Source organism: Aythya marila (assembly GCF_965140915.1).
Source record: "Aythya marila genome assembly, chromosome: 5".
Taxonomy (NCBI): Eukaryota; Metazoa; Chordata; class Aves; order Anseriformes; family Anatidae; genus Aythya; species Aythya marila.
Genome location: NC_139046.1, coordinates 62,900,066 through 62,918,754, shown reverse-complemented (window position 1 = coordinate 62,918,754; position 18,689 = coordinate 62,900,066). Strand labels below are relative to the sequence as shown.

General features: G+C 37.0%; 1 protein-coding gene across 5 annotated transcripts in view; it reads left to right on the top strand.

Moving 5' to 3' along the window:
* SBF2 (SET binding factor 2) overlaps positions 1-18,689 on the top strand; it is a 253,227-nt gene that overhangs the window by 71,352 nt on the left and 163,186 nt on the right. Inside the window, exon 1 of one of the 5 annotated variants that reach the window (XM_082761349.1) lies at positions 15,666-15,742. The exons of the other annotated variants lie outside the window; for them this stretch is intronic. Coding sequence (XP_082617475.1) covers positions 15,707-15,742 — 36 coding nt within the window. The 5' untranslated portion in view covers positions 15,666-15,706. Of the gene's footprint in view, positions 1-15,665; positions 15,743-18,689 lie in introns of those variants that run through there. 5 annotated transcript variants of the gene reach the window in all.

The following is an 18,689-nucleotide window of genomic DNA, read 5'->3' as shown; positions in this document are numbered from 1 at the left end:
TTTAATTTCACAGGTGACCAAAACTCTGCAGAGTGAAATGGGCATTTTTTATTTTGTACATATATATGTGTGTGTATATATATATATACTTCATTTTTTTTAGAGCACATCTAGCACACTCCTCACATGTTATTAAAGCAGTATAATCAAATCTTTCAAGTGTGTGCACTGAAAGGCTAGTAGGGCTAGTTGTTATCAGAACAACTCAATAGTGGATATGCATGATTTTTTGTTTGCTTTTTGAAAAGGTGATGAACGAGATTCCCAAAGAACAAGAAGTTGTTGGTTCCATGAAAGTAGTGTATTCCGATTTGAATATACATTCAGAACTGCATTCAGCTGCAGTACGGACTGCTTGGTCCATACAGCTGATCCCTTTATCTTGTGACCTGGAGTGTGTGACACATCGGGTAAGGGATTCATTCCTCTCTCAACATTCCATTTCAGTAAATCCTTCCATGCCCGTGGCCTCATCCTAAGCACGTTTTTGTTTGTCGGTTCTGAAGTTATTTAGGGAAACCCCTGAAACAACGTATGCAGAAAGAAGGATGCATCCTGCTGACATGCTCTTCCTTTTCCAGGAACTGACGTTCCTTCACCTTGACTGACAAACACACGGGATATTAAGTTTTTAATACTTGTGTGAAATAAAACACGAAGTAGGAGGGGAACGGCAATATTTGAGAACTTGGAAAGTAACTTGGGTAGTTTTTTTCATTTGTGATTAGCCTACTAATTAAAATACACAGGTTTTAAAAACTGAAGCTGGTCATAATACAGAACAAAATACTCTTGGTTCCACAAAGGAAAACTATGCCTTGCTAATCTATTAATACTTTCTGATAAATACTCTCTGCATAAAACAAACATTGGATACAGCTGAAGTCACTGACATAGTTTATTTGAAGATTCCAAGTCCTTTGCCAAATCCCTTCAAAATAGGTCAAGGAAATTAGAAGGCAAGGGGCAGTTGTGAATCAGGTAGTGACCAAGAGCACAGAAAGGAAACAAAATTTTACCTTATGGATTCATCACAGCAGAATTGTTCCATATTAGAGCTGAGAGTGTTGATATGCAGTAAATATCAGGAATAGGATTAGCAAAATTACAGATATTAGTATTATTTATATGGCTAGGATCAGATAAACCCCTTGAGGGAAAGTTGGGGGAGACAGTTAGTTGGATGAATAGTAAAACGGCAGATGAAATTCAATGCTAATGAATGCAAAAGCATGCATATTGAAGGGAAGTAATTTGAACTGCACATAAGCTTCACTGTGTTATGAATTAATTTTACAAATTTAGAAGACATTTAAGCAACATTTTGGACAGCAGAGTTGAAGATCTCTGTCTCAGTAAGCAACACGAGTCAAAGTAAAAAAAGCAAAAGCTAAGATGCATTGGGAATAGCATTATGGAAATAAAACACAGATCAAGAGATCCACTGTTGCCTGGAACAACAGAAACAAGAAATTTGCAAATGATAATTAGAATGACAAGGTAGATGAAATGCTGGTGGAAATGAAGAGGGGGGCTGAACATTTGGACCGTTTTTCTTGAAGATCAGCTGTTTGGAGTCTGGGACAAGTATGTAAAATTTTAATTGGAATCCAGTAAAAAGACAATTCTCAGCTCATGTTGAGCAGGGGCGTTCAGTAGAATAGGTAACTTAAGAATGCAGATACCCATTAGCTACTGCTCTGGAGTCTGCAAAGTTGAATTCTGACAGATGTACCTGTAGGCTTATTTTGAAGGTCAGTAATTTAATTACATTTAAAATTAGTTCTTTATAGGTGCTTAAAAGTAGACAACAGTAATGGCTCAAAAACAAAATTTGAAAATGGTATCACCTCTGTGCTTGTGGAAGAAGTCCAATAGCAACTAACTAATATGGTAGGAAGGGTTTATTAGGACATTATTCCGTTACAGTGCTGTAGCAGGGCTCGTTCCTTGTAAGGTGGTACTTGAACCACTAGTGGTACTTGAAACAAAATGAGAAGTAGGCGAGTTTCTTCAGATTAGGTTGTGAACCTTTTGCATAAAATTACCGTACTCATTTCTTGAATATTTTACAGAAAATATATTACTTGAAAGGTTTGAAAATGTTGTATATATTTTTTCTCATCTTCTAAAATATTGTATACTTTTATATCTTTTGTAACAAAGAGATGCATATTGGCAGGTCCAAAGACAAAGAAAAATGAGAAGCAATTTAAGTGATCAAACAGGAAAAAAAAAAATAATAAAAAATGAACGCGGTGACTAATTGTAAGAGCCTGTGACATATGTGGGCGACTAGTAGGTTCTTTTTCACCAGTAGATTCTTGCTTTACATTTTTATATAGAAAGCATTCACTGTAGTTGAATGATTTGCTGGTTAGTGAACACAACCTTTTAGTTTTGCTAAAGTAAATTTTTCAAATCCTTTAACTCAGTTAAATCTAATTCTGGTTAGAAATTCCATATGTAGAGGAAAGGCTTTTTTTTTTTTTTTTTTTTTTTTTTTTTTTTTTTTTTCTGTTAACCGCTTTTCTTGGCTTGCCCCAAGAAATCAAAACCAAACCAAGCATAATTGAACAAAATACCAAGTCTTGTCACTTCATAAATGGCTAGTATAACATACTTGGGGAACTATTGTGCTTTTAATTATTTGGTGATGATTGTCTATAGTACTGACAACTAATTGTCATTGTGAGTCCCTTAAATGTATGTGCTGTACTGTTATAATGTCCTAAGAAATGGTAATGTAGTACCCATATGGCACACACGTTGGGCTTGGACATTGTGTACATCTGCTCCTAGCCTACACCTCTCGGTTTGTTTTTGAATACTAATCTTTGTGCCTTAGAGACTGGTTGTGTCCTTTTGATTTATGGGTCTGAGTTTATTAAGCTAATTATGTCTGAGCATCTCATAAGATTAGCAAATGTTACTTTTCCTTCTTGGAGGCAAGTGAGGTAGATTTCATATTAAAAATTAGCGTGCTAATTAATGGACATGGTACTTCTGATTTAAATAATCTCTAATACAAAACAAACGTTGTAGGCGCATAGAAATAAATTTGGGATTCAGAATGAATTGTATGAGGCAGCAAATGTACATTTATGTGTAGCAGGAGAACTACTATAAAAAGGCTTTCTGTCCTAACCAGATTTCCTCTAGCAGGTATTTTGCAGCCTTTTCCTCGACACTGAGAACAACTGCTATGAAAAAACATAGTAGCTATCATGACTATTACATATCCTTTAAATTCAATATCCTCACTTTAAAAAAAAAAAGTTGCAAAAAATACGTACCATCATAAAGAAGCACTCGTTTTCTAAACAGAACAGGTTATTGTAGATAAAACCAGCAATTCTGACACAAATGTATCTGTTACTGACAATTCTGTTCATATTAGTATGGCATGAATGGAGTAAGCAGTGGCTTATTTTCTAGAAATTGAAAGTTTGAAGGGGTTGGAAACCAGGTTTGGTTCAGGAAATTGCTGGGAGTATAGCTCTTGTACCATTAAGGATGACCTTCACTGTTTAAATCCTTTTGTAATATAATAAGTAGGTATGTAAAGGACAGAGTGACCACTTTAATTTTTCCAGTAGTTAACATGGATAGCAGCCTAGGGTAGAAGACAAAAAAAAACTTTTTGCATGAAAATGAAGATGTCATCCTGAAATACAGACCAAGGTGGTGTAGCACTTTCAGTTCTGAAGTCAGAAAAGGTACAAGAAGAAATACATGTACATTGCGGACATTTTCTGTCACTCACTCATCAGGTACTTCCAGTGGTTACACATATACTAGAGCTCTGCATTTGGCCAGTGAAGGTGAGTGTCAGGTGGAGGATGTTGTCGTTCCAGGCAGGCATTCTGGCCATGAAAGAGGAGGGGAATTTGTCATAGTTGTACTGTCCTGGTCACTGCGTTGTTCTTCTGTTCATTGATCCACAGCGTTCTGGAGAAATGCGGGATGAAGTGACCTTGAGGACAGTAATATCTATCTAATGGATAAGATTATTCCTGTTCTCAGGTTTGACAAATCCCTATGTTCTGTGCTCTGCAGCTGTATGTGATACCCCCAAAAGTTAGGTTACTTATCAAAGCCTCTTTCCTGCATTCCACGACATGGATTAAAGTATAGTTTACTGACATGCCTAGAACATTTTTTTTGAAGAGTAAAGCATGCTTATCCTGGATAAAAGCCCCAAACCTGTAGCCAGTGCAGAGATTTGCAGTTAGGGTTTAATGTTACCAGTTGTTTACGCAGAAGGCTCGGCCAGCATAGCCTGTTACCTTCCTTTCTGAGGAGCTGTGGCCTTTTCTCTGGGCTCCCTGAGTGTCCACATCATTCATTCAGTAGTTCAGAGTTGTTTGACACTTCCTGTCTCAAGGAAGCTACTTTTCTGAGCAGCTTCCTTTGTCCCTGGCTAGATAGCTTCCCCTTCTATGTTGTCATTAGTTTCCTGAAGAAGTTACTAGGTCCACTTCTTTGTGCCTCGATCTAGATGTCTCTGTTTAGTCAGTACGTTTAGTAATGAGAAAAGCTTTTCCTGTAGCGAGAGACAAAGTTATGGCATTATGATACTGTCCAAGGAGCTACAAATTAAAAACAGAGTAAAACAGAAACACCTACTGTCACCAGCAAGAAAACCTGTAAAAATCCACAAGGCTTTTCCATGCCTTGTTATAGTGGCCAATAAGATTCTTCTAGGCAGGAGTATTTGAATGTGACAGTATATGTAATGCATGTGCCTAAACAGTGACTTGTATGTGTGGCTAACAGTGTAAAGTATTTAACAGCAAACGTCTCTCTAGCTGGCAGTACAGAATCAATGATAAGCTATATGAAGCATGTTAGTTCAGTCAGATGGTTTGCTTGTGACTGTCCCAAGTGTCAGTCATTTCTATCTGGCTAAGAGTGTATAAGGAACTGCTTGTTTGTGCAATAAACCTTTTTTTTTTTTTTTTTTCTCTTGTAAAGCTGAAATCAATCTATATATGCTTGTGTGTGTGTTAAAGTCGTGCAGAAATGATCAGCCTTTGTGAATTGCCACCTGGATTTAGTTAGAGAAAATCTAAATTGTCTGAAGTTATGTATTTTCAGGACTGTTTTTTCTTGTTCTGGCAAAAATGCAGGCAGGATATGCATGTTACTCTCTTGTGAGAGTACTGACTGGTTACATTTAGACACCTTCATAAATTCTTGTATACATATATTTAGCTCGGTAGTAAAACCTTGCAGTCTTCATTAGAGGACTAAATACTTTCCTTTGCATAGCTAGTTAAGGCCTTACTGTGAATGTATGAATTGTAGTTCTATGATTGAGAATGTTGCTTTTTGAATAATGTTCAAATAATAGTCTTGTATACTAGCTTCAATTCAGTTGACAAATATAGGATATGAGAATAGATTGCTATGTGTATAATTTCACTTCTCTCTACCCCTTTAATTGAGAATTTTAATAACTCTTATTATCTTATTATAACTCTTATTATGTTTTTTTTTTTTTTTTTTTTGAAGCATTATAGTTATGTGACAAAAACCCCAAAACCATAATGAATATTCGTTTATTAATGCTTTCTCATGTATTTGCCCTTTCTGTATAGTATCAATTTTAGGCAAGAGTGAATATTGCTAAATATGCTCTGCTAATTGGAAAAAAAAAATCATCTCTGTTTATGGTTTAATTTCTTAGAGTACTTCACCTGGTATGAGCTAGTACTTTGCACTAATTTGAGGCAGTGAGATTAGCATGTTCATGCCAGTGGCAAAATTTTAAGCATATATATTGCTTATTGGCACAGAGGATTGTGAATTCCTTATCATATATCATGGAACTCTTTGTAAAACAAACAAACAAACTCAGTCTGGAATGCAGTCTTTTGTATCACATTGCCTGCTTATCTGTGTACTGCTTGTATGTTGTACTTTTTAGTAAAAGAGGAATGTACGGTGGTTATTTTCACTTTTTGTTTTCAATCTATTTGTTTTATAAGTATAACCCAATTATTTATCCTTCTCAGAGAGGAGAAACTAGAGATGCATAGACAAACATTAGAAATAAGGGCTTTGAAGTCTGGCTTTACTATACGTGGTAAAATCTAGTCAGAAATAGAGCTCAGTGAATTAGAACACATCTCAATTTTTCTTGTTGAAACTGGAAAATTGTCAGAGAAAATTTCTTTTGACTGGAGAAAGATATGTCGTATGCATCTTCAAAAGCAGTGAAAACAAGTAATAAAGCAACAAAACCAAACAACAACAAAAATGGCTCTGACTTACAGATCAGCCAGCCACTCTTTGTGGGGAAGATCATGGAGCAAATTTTCTGGGAATGCATTTTTGAGCACCTGAAGGGTGATGTCTGGGAATAATCAACATGGATTTTCCAAGGGTAAATCACATTTGACTGACCTGATTGCCTCTGTGATGAGATGATGGATTTGTGAATAAGGGAGAACAGTGAATATCAGCTAACTTGATTTTAATGAGGCTTTTGTCATGATCTTCCACATCATCCTGGTATTCAAGTTAAGATGTTAAGGTTGAAGTGGCTGGATTCTACTAAACGGGTGAAAAACTAGTTAGATCACTGGGCTCATGGGACCCTGTCTGGAGAATGATTACACCTAGTGTTTTTACAAGGACCTACCCTGTTTAATACCTTTACTGGTGACGTGGAGGAGGTGGCAGAATGCTGTGCAATCAGATTTGCAGGTGTACTCCGACAGGGGTGCGGTTTAATGGACTTGAGGGCAGATCTGTCATTCAGAGAAACCTAGACAAGCTGGAAGAATAGACTGTCAAGAACCACATGAAATTCAGCAAGGACTTATATAACATGAGGAAAACATTTTTTATTGTCAGGTGAACCAAGTGCTTGCACAGGTTGCCCTGGGAGGTTGTGGAGTCTCCCTCCTTGGAGATATGCAGGAGGTGTCTAGATGTGGTCCTGGGCAACCTGCTGTAGGTGGCCCTGCTTGAGCAGAGGCTTGGATTAGATGGCCTCCAGAGGTGTCACTTCCAAAACAAACCATTCTGTGAACTTAAATCTGCAAAATGTAGTAAAGATTACAGAAAGATTGAAATATGCTTAGTCAGAGTAATATGCATCATGATAGTTTTATGCTATAGTAAAGTCCTCTAAACATTCAACAATCCACTGAAATTCATCCAAAGTGAATTCTCATTATACTCGTCATGCAAGCACTTTATAATCTTAGGAAACATATTTCATTTTGAGGTTTATTTAGATGAATAGTGTTTCAAATTTAACTGCCTAAGGTAACTGCTTGACCAAAAAAAAAAAAAAAAAAAAAAGGTGCTCTATGTGGGAAGACTGATGTTCTTTTCAGTGCTTGTTTACTGATACTGGGCTCGATAAAAATCATTTTCTAAATCAGTACACAGAGGGTAGGTGTGTATTTCAGAGATGATTGCCAGCCCAGTACCTGCTTTCCAGATGTCCAGAAAGAGAATAACGTGCATTCCTCCAGCTCAGGAGAAATTCCAGAGAAGATTGGATAAATTCTCAGTTGCCCATTAAACTCTTCTACTGTTTGGTGTTTTCTAAATCTTAATAGGAAACTTTCCCATCTTTGCCAGTTTTCCAGAATTCAGCCATGGTCTACCTCTGTAGAGCACTAAAGACACTTTATTGTGGTAGGCATAGCACATCTACAGGCTATCTGGCAGACCTTAAACTGAGTATGGTTAGTGAGATCATTTTTCTGTAGGCATTTATTCAGTGTTAAATGAGAAGAATGTTCTTGGAAAGTGCTGTTGTTTACAGGCCTTGTGCCTAGAGGAGTTGAGTGGTATCTCCAGGATCTGGGACTGAAGAGATGGGACGTGATGCAGCCGGGCGCTTTGGAGAAGCTGGGCCCTGCTTGAAGGGTACTTCTTTCAAGGCTGATCTGCTTTCCTGTATTCTCAAGCAGTGGTTGAGTTGTGATGGTGAGAGCATTGGTTCCTGGGCTCTCCTGCTGGTCAGGGCTCCAGGTATGAGCGTGTTCTTGGTCCTTCTCCTAGGGCATGGGCTTGGAGGCTGCCTAGTGCGCCTCCTGAGGCAACCCAGGTCCTGGTGTCAGTCGCAGTACTGAACTAAGCTATCCGTGTTGCCAAAGTTAGATGGCTATCAAAAATAGCAATTGAAATAATGGAAACGTGATCTGGGGTGAAACTGTAGATTTGAACTATGCTCGAGGTCTGAAAAAGAAGGCATGCCAGTTTTATACTGCTTCTCATGAAATAAGTAACAAATGTGGTAAAGGGGCTAGATTTTTTTTTTTCTGTCCTGCTTATACTTTCTTTTTATTCTTAGAAGAGATTCTAACTATGGTTACTGTTACTTGTGTTAGCCTAACTTCTTGTGGAGAAGAGATTCATTCTCTTTGTGTTCTTCTGTTTTCATTTCATTTCTTAGAAGTTTAACCAACAGCTACTGTTCTGTGAAGCTCTGAGTGACTGGGGATAGAAAAAGGGCATTTTCTTTAGCAACAGGAGTTTTGCATTTGCACTTGTCCTAGACAGCTTTCTCTCTCGCAAAGAGATGTCATGCACATAATGCGGAATAATGATGCATGTTTGCAAGGTGACAAGTAAAGTAGAAGATGAAAATGAGATGTTTTGGCAATTTCTTCTAGCAATTAAAAATACAACTTCTAAGAACAGATCTATATTCAATAAAACATAGTGCTACCTAAGATTTAACAAAAAGGTTAAAAATGTACTATATTAAACATCTATCTGCATATGCTTTTATGGTAAGACCTCTTTGCTTCCTAGGAAAGTAGGCTGGCAGTTCTTGCTCTCTCCTTGCTTGTACCTAGTCATTTGGGCCATGGTTGGGAGGAAAATGAAAAAAAAAAAAAAAAAAAAAAGAGAAGCAGAGAGTCTTTTTCTGGGCTGCACAGCCACTATGGCAGGAAACAGTTTGCTTCCTACACAGAGCTTGTCTGGGCTTTGACCATTTGAGTTGAGGACTGACTTTGCCTTGATATAGTTTCATGAGGATGTTACTTTGCAGCTCCTATGCTAGCTTGATTTAGGAAACAGTACAGCCCTCATCTGCCCCTGTGGAGCTCAGTGGTACTGGCCTGGGGCTGATTTGCCTAGAACCTGCTCTGAAGTCTGCTCTTCAAGGGGGGTGCAGTGGCGAGTGCACTGCAGGACTTGTCACAATAGCTTCTGCACTCTCAGCTGGAGTCTGACAGGGGTTGTCAGCTTCAGATCCGAGCTCAGTTCCCTGCTCGACCATACCCACAATGTTCTTCCCAACGCACGGGCTCAGGAAACCTTTCTAGGATCGGGGTAGTTGTGGTCACTCTTGAACTGAAGTTCCACTCAGGAGGCAGTCTAAAAGTGCTTCCCAAATGGCAATGTGTGCTATTAAGGATTATTGATTGAGAACAGTTTCTGTTATCAATTTGTGACCAAACAGAGGGAAAAGTAGAAAACGAGCCTCTTTTAGCAGAGTCAGAGGAAGGTTTTTTGCCTGGTTTCTGGGCTTAGAAAGGAACGTACTCAATTGAATTCACATCTGGTTGGCTGATTCTCTTCATGGAGAAACTCCAAATTCATTGTGAAGATTAGAGTAAGCGTTTATGGTTTTTCAGGATTTTGAATGGAATTTGAAGTATTGTGTTTTCAAGCAGCGGACAAATCAGTTTTCTCATAGGTATTTGTTCACATTCTAATTTTGGCATTTCTTTGTCTATATTCTAAATTTAAAAATTGTTTTATACTTCGTGTTGTGTCTTGGGATTTTATAACGTGCTCAGTCTTACTGCAGAAATGCACACAAATCCATTGAAGTTCCTCATGACAAAAAGTTTTCATCTAAAAGACATTGCCAAGTTAGCTGGAATCAGCTTATTTATCAAAATAAGCTGCTTATTAATGGGAGTGGAATTTGGAAATCATAAAAAAAAATTTTTTTTTGATAAGTGTATAATATGCACGATTTGTTTTAAGAGTACAAACACGCTATCTTACTGTTGCTTTTTCTTCATAATAATGGTTAACAAATGCATTCATATCTGAAAGAGGTCTCATGAGCAAGATAAAGAAAAATAGTTAGCCTGTAAAAAGTGCTTGCCAGCTAAAAATGTCCTTCCTTTCAGACTTTATGGATCCCTTCTTCTGTATTTAAACTCATATATTGCAAATTATGTAGTCTTTTTGTGTAAATTGGTCTGGGTTTCTTAATGTCCAGCATTGCAGAACTTGAGAGCATTCCACAGTCTTGGCAATTTGTTATTAACTCATTTCTGGCATGTCTTTCCATCTTTGTTCATATATATATTTCTTAAGTGTACTGTATTCCAAGAAGCTCAGAAACTGTAATCTCCCCCTAAACTTTTCTTGATCTTTATTTGAAAAAGAATTTTTTTTTCTTGATTAAAATGCATTCATAGTGATGCCTAGCTTAGTTTCCTCATTTGGATATCTCTTGTGTATAAAGTGCAAGAATTTATAGAAATTGAAGACCTGTCTATCTGTCTGCTTATGCAGTAGCCTAAAACTGTTGGAACATTTGTGCTCTGTTACATAGGCAGAACAGTTTGTCTACATTATTTCATATTAAAAAGCAGGCATTCGTGCCTTTGGGCTGATTTTAAAAGAAATCTTGCAAATACCTTTACTTAACTATAAATAAATGGTTGTATGTTGATTATATATGTGTAGGATGCAGGTATTACTAAAATACTTAATTCCTGATTTTGATAATTGTGGTGCAGACAGCAGCCACAGAAAATGATCATGTGGTCATCTTTGACGTTTGAATTAATTATTTGAAGAACTGTTTGTTTTGGCTAAGAAGAGGATAAAACTTTAGATTGGAAGTTAGTGTTCTGAAGAGTCCTAATCAACATTTTGTTTTTTCAAACTTCAACATGTTGGTTTCAGCAGGAACTTGAATTCTGTCAACAGCTTGTTGCAAAACATCTGTGGACCAGGAATCTGAAGACCAAGTTCAAGAAAAACTTTTGCTGCCAGTTCCAAATGTTTTTTAAGGAAAGAAGTGAAGAAGTTTAGTTACTCTAAAACTTCTGGTTTGTTTGTTTGTTTGTTTGTTTGTTTTTCCTCTGAGTCCTACATGCATGTTATACAAAGTCATTGTAGGGGGGCATTGCTCTAAAACGCTCTGCTCTTTGGTTAACCACATCAAAACAAAAAAAGCCTTCCTGATATTTTTGTTACAGGATGCTAAGGTAGAGACAGAACAGTCTAGAACAGTCATTCTGTAGATTCTTTCTAATTTCATTTTAATTTCCACATTGGGAAAGAAGATCTCTAATTTGTTTAGGCCTGTAATTGATTCAAGGAGAGGATACCGACAGAATGATGCTGTTCCGGACTGAAGACAGAGTCCATGAGGTACAAATTCCTTCTCGGGTGCTAGTTTGGTCTCTTAAAGTATTATCACTATTGAGCTGTAACAGCTGATGAAATAAACTTTAAAAATATATTTTAGAACTCTTATTTTTCTTTCTGCTTAGACACTGAAGCCAGCCATCAACACCATCAATTAATTTTAGTGTTTCCATATTTCTTCCTAAAAATTCTGTGGATATGTAAAGGTTTTGTTGCAGTAGAGGTGGAGAATGTATTTGCACTGTATTACCACACAAAGAGGGGGGCTGGGCATGCCCGATGCTGTAACCTTGTTCTAGAAATGGTTGTCATTGCTTTGTTCTGAATCTCTCCCTTAAGAGGTTTGGTGACAGTGGTGGTGGTTGTTACTGTTTTTAGCTATGTATTAGAAAGTCTCAACTTTTAGATTACTGAATTAAAAAAATGTATTAGACGGAAGTAGTGAATGCCTTTGAGATGATCAGAAGGGACTAAAATCACTAAGGGCCCTAGATGAATCTGGATCGTCAGCTCCTAGCCTCTGCTGCACTGAAGGGGTCTCAACTCACTTTCTTTGATGTAAGTGGTTCTGCTCCTGGCTCAAGAATCTTATCACCACATTGTGTTTTATTAAGGTGTGACACTTTTAAGTCTGCAGCAACTTTGTTTGCCAAATCTGAGACGTTTGACCCAGATTTTTCAGGCTGGTAGCATTGCTGAGTTTCCTGCCAAACTAAACATTTTCAAGAGTGTGCCTGCTCAGCACTGTGGAAAGTCAAGCCCTGTGACTTTGGTGTTCAGTTGTAGCAATTAGGGAATACCTGTAATAAGTGGCTTTTCAACATCACGCAGAAAATCTTTGGCAAGGGCACAGGGTTATATGCTAGTTCCCAAAACAGCAATCAGTTGACCGTGTGACTGATCAAACACTTGTATTATTTCACTGTACAAACACTTCCCCTGATTTATTTTCTGTTTATAATTGTCCACCTATTGCAGCTGTTCTCTCCCTCTCCTAGAGGCAATGAATCTTCTTTGGAACACTTAATGGATTAGTGCTGGAATCAAGAAACAACCTTTAAATTTCAGCAATATCAATTACAGTATTGTGCATTTATCTTCCTTATTTTATAATGAGCTCATAAGTGTTTTTGAGCAAGGATTCTTATGAAACATGTTTGAATTCTTTTGCATTTCTTTAAAGCAATATGTTTTTTTAAACACTGATTGTCAAGGCATGAGAGACTGACCATTTATGTTTGCTTTCATGGCAGTATTTTTCATAGCCTTAGCTGTAGGCAGTCCTGGTTTCATAACATGGATTGTATGCAGAATGTATCCCTAAGTGGTCTGAGGTGCCCATCAGCCCTGTTCTGCCATAGCATAGCTGTCTAAAATCTGTATGAACAGTCAGTAGCATGTTTGCCTCTGTATAGGAAGCTCAGGGTGCATTATACTGTTAGCATCCTCTGTTCAGCTTATCTCATTTCTTGTGACAGATGACATGCACAGCTTTTCCACACACCCTTGCTTTTCTGAAGTTCCTTTTGGTCACTTGAGGTGACACAATTACAGGTGAACTAAAAAAAAAAAATCTAAATTTTGCTGTGCGGCAAAGAATGTTGAGGTCGTCTTGATATTCCATCTGAATTTTCTCACATCTGTGAAGTGGTTCTAGGAAGCTCGTAAACAAGTGGCTGCAGTCGGTTCAGGGAGATCAGTGATTTTCTGCTCCCAGCTTTTCTTTTGAAGTATGGGAAGCGCTAGCACCATTTATACTCTGCTTTCTGGCATTTGGGATAGAGTTTCCAAGCTGGTGCGGAAATATTGGAAATGTTGGATTTGTAATAATTCTTTAGCTTTGGACAGCTTTTTGGTGTGCTGAAAGACACGATGTATGCTGTTGAGCATTGGATTATCTCCTTAAACATATTTTGAACATGTTTGAAGGCTGGGGTGTTGGGAGGGAGGTTCTGAAATGATTTTAGAAAAGTGTAAGGCATTAGAGCAAGTGAAAAAATTCTTGTTGCATTTAAATATGATAGATCAATGACACTTTGCATGCAAAATTGATTAGTGAAAGTGCTAGATAAGATGAAAATATTATGGTGCAGCTTTTCTCTTTATGTACATCTTAAAGATGTTACTTGAAGATTTGTAACTTTTTCAATACTAAGACTATTGGTATTGAATCATAGGCCATTGTTAAATCTGCATTTAGGCATGTAATTATTGTACAAATGTTAGCACGTCATGTGTTTTGTAGAAATAAAAAGACATGATCCAGGCTTTCTTTTTGTAGCATTTATTTTCCCTCTAGTAACTCATGCTGCAGAATATTGAGTTGCAAGCTACCATTTATAGATGGACATTTATTTACTTAAGGCAAGTATAACTCGCATGGGTATAATTTCATAAGTAATTTTTCTTCTCAGCTTTAGAGTTTGTACTTCATGAAGGACAAAACCTAAGAATATCAGTCAATATAAAGATTTCCAACCTTTTTGTTTCATTGCTAATTTAAATCTTTTGAAAATGAACGTAGTTATTTGTGTGATTTACTATTCTTTTACTATATTATAAGCAGGACATGGTTCCTGACTTTTCTTCTGTGCTTTTTACTTTATCCCTGCAAGCGGAGCTTAATTTGGCTGTGTGAGCTGTATTCGCAGGTGTTCTGAAGTCACTGGAGACAAAAAGAAAAAACAGAGTAGAATGTCAGTTTTGGGGAGCAAGTGGACCTCAAGATTACTAAAGTGTAAAGAATAACGCTAGTTTTAATTGTAAATACTAGCTAATGCTAGTAAATTTTACCGTAGCTGGGAATTTACATGAAATGATTTAGAAATGTATCCAGTTTGGTTTAGAGAAAAATGCTCTATTTTCTCATGCCTATTGCAAAGCATGATCTGCTGGCATTACTCTGGTAGCTTTGAATATACCTTCAAGACTCTGCTGCATTCTGTGTCAGGAGAAATTCTTTGCTAATTTTTTTCTAATTTTTTTTTTTTTAGCCACTGACTAAATCAGTAAAGTATGAAGTCAACCAAAATTAAAGATATTAATGAAGATGCTGATTTACTGCATCCGATAATATTAAGCAAGTGTTCTTAAAAATATACAAGTCTTTATGTTTTTAGTTATGTACAAATGCACCTTACTAAACACACAGTCACCAGAGAAGAGGAAGAATGCCCGGATTGTTCAAATCCCGTCATATCGTTCCAGAAATTGTGCTCACTGTTCTTACGGTTAGAGGGTGCGGTCAGTGCTTCAGGCAAGAGGCCAACAAGTGAGATGCTGTTGCTGTGCCAGTTTCATGAAGATGGGTTTGTGGAAGTGGACAGCGTTAGTCACTTTGGTTCTATCAATTTAAGACGGTACGTCATTTTGTTATTGAAGGTGCCTATAGGAAAACCATAATCTAAATCTGTAAAGCTGACTTAATGTAGTACTTACCTTCTTCCTTATTGCCATGATTTCACCTTTAGAAAAAAAGATCACGAAATATGTTGCTTCTGAGACAAGGCCTGAGATGTTCTTCCTGCAGGCCACCAATTTCATTTTTACAGGATGTGTCAATTCTTCCTAGGAATTGTTCATCTCTGAGACTGTTGGGGATAGGATACTTGGCACATGCAAGTCAAAATTCACAATGGTAGAGGGAAAAGGAGCTGATACTCTTGGGAATGAGTCATAGCTACAGTATTGCTGTCTCGTTGTGGCTTTGGGGAAGTATTTTTTGGAATGGACAAGTTTTTGATGAGCCATAAAACCGAGCTCTGCCCACTCTGAGTATTGATCTCTTCATGCAAACGTAGGAGTGTTAGCCACTGTTTTCCGTAAGGCTGTGTATTGAGTGATGACATCCTGCCTGTGTTCCTCCAGCAGCTTCCCTCTGATGAAGTGCAATGCGTCTAGCTTTAAAATTGTTTTTTATTTTCTCTGAATGGGGGGGAAAAAATCAATTTCAAAAAGAGAGTGTTATGTTTCATGAGTGGGACACTGCCAAATTATTTATGTGAGTAAAGTGAGTATTGTTGAATGTTAGGTGGAGTTGGACTGCAGGAGGCAGTGAAACAGAGAAAGTTCCCTAGCTGTACAAATGGCTAAAAAAGAAACTGCAGGGCTCTTCCACTATGAAGTTTGGATTAATGTAGAAGATCTTTGTAGTCACAAATGAAATTGTTTGCTGCAACTGTTAGCAACTACAGTGGCAAACAGAGGTTTGAAGGTAACATGAGGAATGAGAAAAGAACTGGCAGGTAGCAAAACGATTGTTCAGCAGCCCTTTTTTTTTTTTTATCAGGTAGAATTATAGACTAAAGTTCTTCAGTACAGGGATCAAAGGATGTGGCATCTCAAACCATGTACTTACCAATGGAATGTAAGTGAAAGATATTTACTAGAGGTCATACGGGAAATGTTGTAAGATAAAGCAAGATTTTGGAACCAGAGGTAAGTGAAGAATGGGTCAAAAAGCTGCATGTCACTGGGTGACCGAAGAGTAGGTGGTAAATTATGACAGAAAATTACATTTTCCTGGATTCTGGTGGGAAGGCCAACTGAAACAGACTCTGTGGATAATGATTCAAATTTTGGTCTGCCACTCAGTCTGTAAACATGTTTATACATCCAGTTCTTACTCTGAAATGCTGATAAATCATTGTATATTGTTAATATCTTTGGCTTAACAATAATTAAATAAATGATGTCTTTTTTTGTTGATGTTTTCCCTCTCCCCCTACTCTGGTTGTTATAGTTCTGTTACTGAACCATAAAATGTCTGAAACAGTGAGCTGAGGGCACAAAGATGTCAGTTCTCTTACAGGCAGTATGTAGTTTGATGGCTTGGTCGTTACATCTGGACATTTGATGGCAATTTCTGTGACCTGGAGGTAGTGTTTTGCTTGTGGTTTGCAAACAGAGAACACAAGTCAATGAGCTTTCTCATAACCTATAGTTTCAGATAACACTGTCTAGATCCTGGCAGAACTATTCTTTTCATTCCCTCTGCTTAATTTTGACCCGGGTGTTGTGGTATGTTCTCCATTCCCATATCCGCTGCTCATCTGCTTAAGTCACTTGTTTATTTTCTTTACTTTTTTTTTTTTAATGTGGACAATTGGAGGAATGTTTTTAATATTTGTGAGTTATTCCATTGTAATACAAACACATTTTTTAGTTCATAGTTATGAGAAGTCTAGAAGAGAGTTCAGACTTCTGATGGTTTAGTAGACAGTGATATTGCATGGAACAGGTTACAAGCATTTTCACTAGGCTTTCGTGTCAACCTATCTATATTTGTTCTAGTGGGTCTCTTTCCATATTTGTGGGTGCACTGAAAGTTGAACCCATCTATAAAAATCACTGGATAGTAACGATTAATTTGATGAACTTGTCTAGTTTGCTTTTTAGAAATTATTCTCCAGGTTCAGAACTTGGTATTTTCCATTGTCAAACTTGTGAAGTTTTTTATATATGGATGTAGGGTAACTCTTTGATTTAAGTTGATGGGATCCAGGTTAATTATATATAAAAGCATAAGTCAACATAAAATTATAGCTAGTAGCAGCTAGTTGGCATTGTCAGTATGTGTACATTATAGGTCTTTGTTATTTCAGACTGGACAATCTCTGAAAATATGAGCTTCAGTCCTTCAAACCAGCAGTACCAGCAGGAGTTGTTTTTACAATAATAATAAGAGGAGCTGTTTCTTTTTTCATCAATTTATTTCCTAGCCTTAGGCAAAACTTTGCAAAAGATGAAATTAATTTGGACACTTAATTTTTAGGCTTACAGTCATATACTGAAGATTTGAGTTAAATTAAAAAGAAATTAGAGCATAGTTCTCTCTTTATGTAGAGAGGGTTTTGTTGTTGTTCTGGGTGAAATGTAGTTTACGAAATAGAGTACAGTAATTTTCTGACTACTTACAGGAATTTGTAGGCCTGCACGTAACACTTTGCCTGTATACAATCGGTGTTTTCAAATTGGTAATGTTAAAGTATTTAAGAAAATGTGCATTATTTTGAAAATATATCTATAGGGTGTGGGGTGCAGAACATTATTTATTGAAAAATAGAGTCTCCATCCATTGGTCTCTGTTCTCTATTTAGGTACAAATAAAATCTGTGTGTAATTGAAAAATCATTAAGGTACTCTATTGTGAACTTACTTGTGTTGGCCACAATCATTTAGGTAATATCTCATGCCTGTTACACTTTTTCTTAAGAAAAAATACTTTTTTTTTTTTGCAAATTCCATGATGTTCTGCTGTGTTTTTAAAGGGTTCTCCACTCCCCAAATACTCAGAAAAATTGCTTTACTTTTGTGCTGTTGTAGATTGAGTTTAGAACAGAATTGTTAGCTTTTCAAATGTCGTGGGTCAACACATGTTTCCTGGTATGCAACTGTTGAAAGGTTTTTTTGCTTGTTTTTTTTTTTTTTTTTCCAGTTCATTTTTTTTAATGTAACCCATACACACATTGTCAAAGCTCATATACTATTCTTCTAATGTTTGTCCAGTACTGCGTAGTCATTTTCAAATTTTCACATAATTTGTTTGGAGTTTACAGCAAATATTTTTCATATTTTTTTTAGTATGATCTGTTTTGTATTTTGAAGACTTCAGAATCTAGGAAACACTGATGCATCAGGAGACATTGCATGCAGCAGACTTTCTGCTCATCTTGTATCATTACTCCTGAGACAAAATGATGAATGCGCTGATACACATGTAGGCAGCTTTGCAGTCCTTGCTGCTCAGACAAGACCGTCACGTCTGAGATGCTGACATCTCCAGCACATGACATAGTCGTCATCTTACCAATACAGATTTTGTCTTGCAGTAGCATTTTACAAACTTCATGATATATTGAATTTTAGTTTTAGTGTGAGCATATGGTAAAGCTGTGTTCTTCCTTCCCTGTGGAAATGGTACCTGTCATCTGTTGTCTAGAGCAGCAGTTTCACACTTTTGTGGGCTTGTAGGTGCCAATGCTGAGCTACTCACACAATTTGGACCTTGTACATGTATTTCAGTCTTCTTTCAAGCTTGACTCTAGCAGCTGTAGTTTCCTTGGCTGTGTAATATTATTATATTAAATGAGGGATAAAACAACAACAAAAAAGCCTACTTCAATATTTCACCAGCACACTGTACAATCTATTAATAGTGGTTAAAAAATCCCCAAGTTTTCAGGTGATTTTCATGGTGCTTGTATCATGAAAGAATAAGTAGTCATTCTTTCAAAAGAACATGCTGTCCTTTTGGAAAGCTGTATTGCACAAGTGATGTCCAAGTCAAAAGTCTGTTGTTGTGTCGTTTCTTT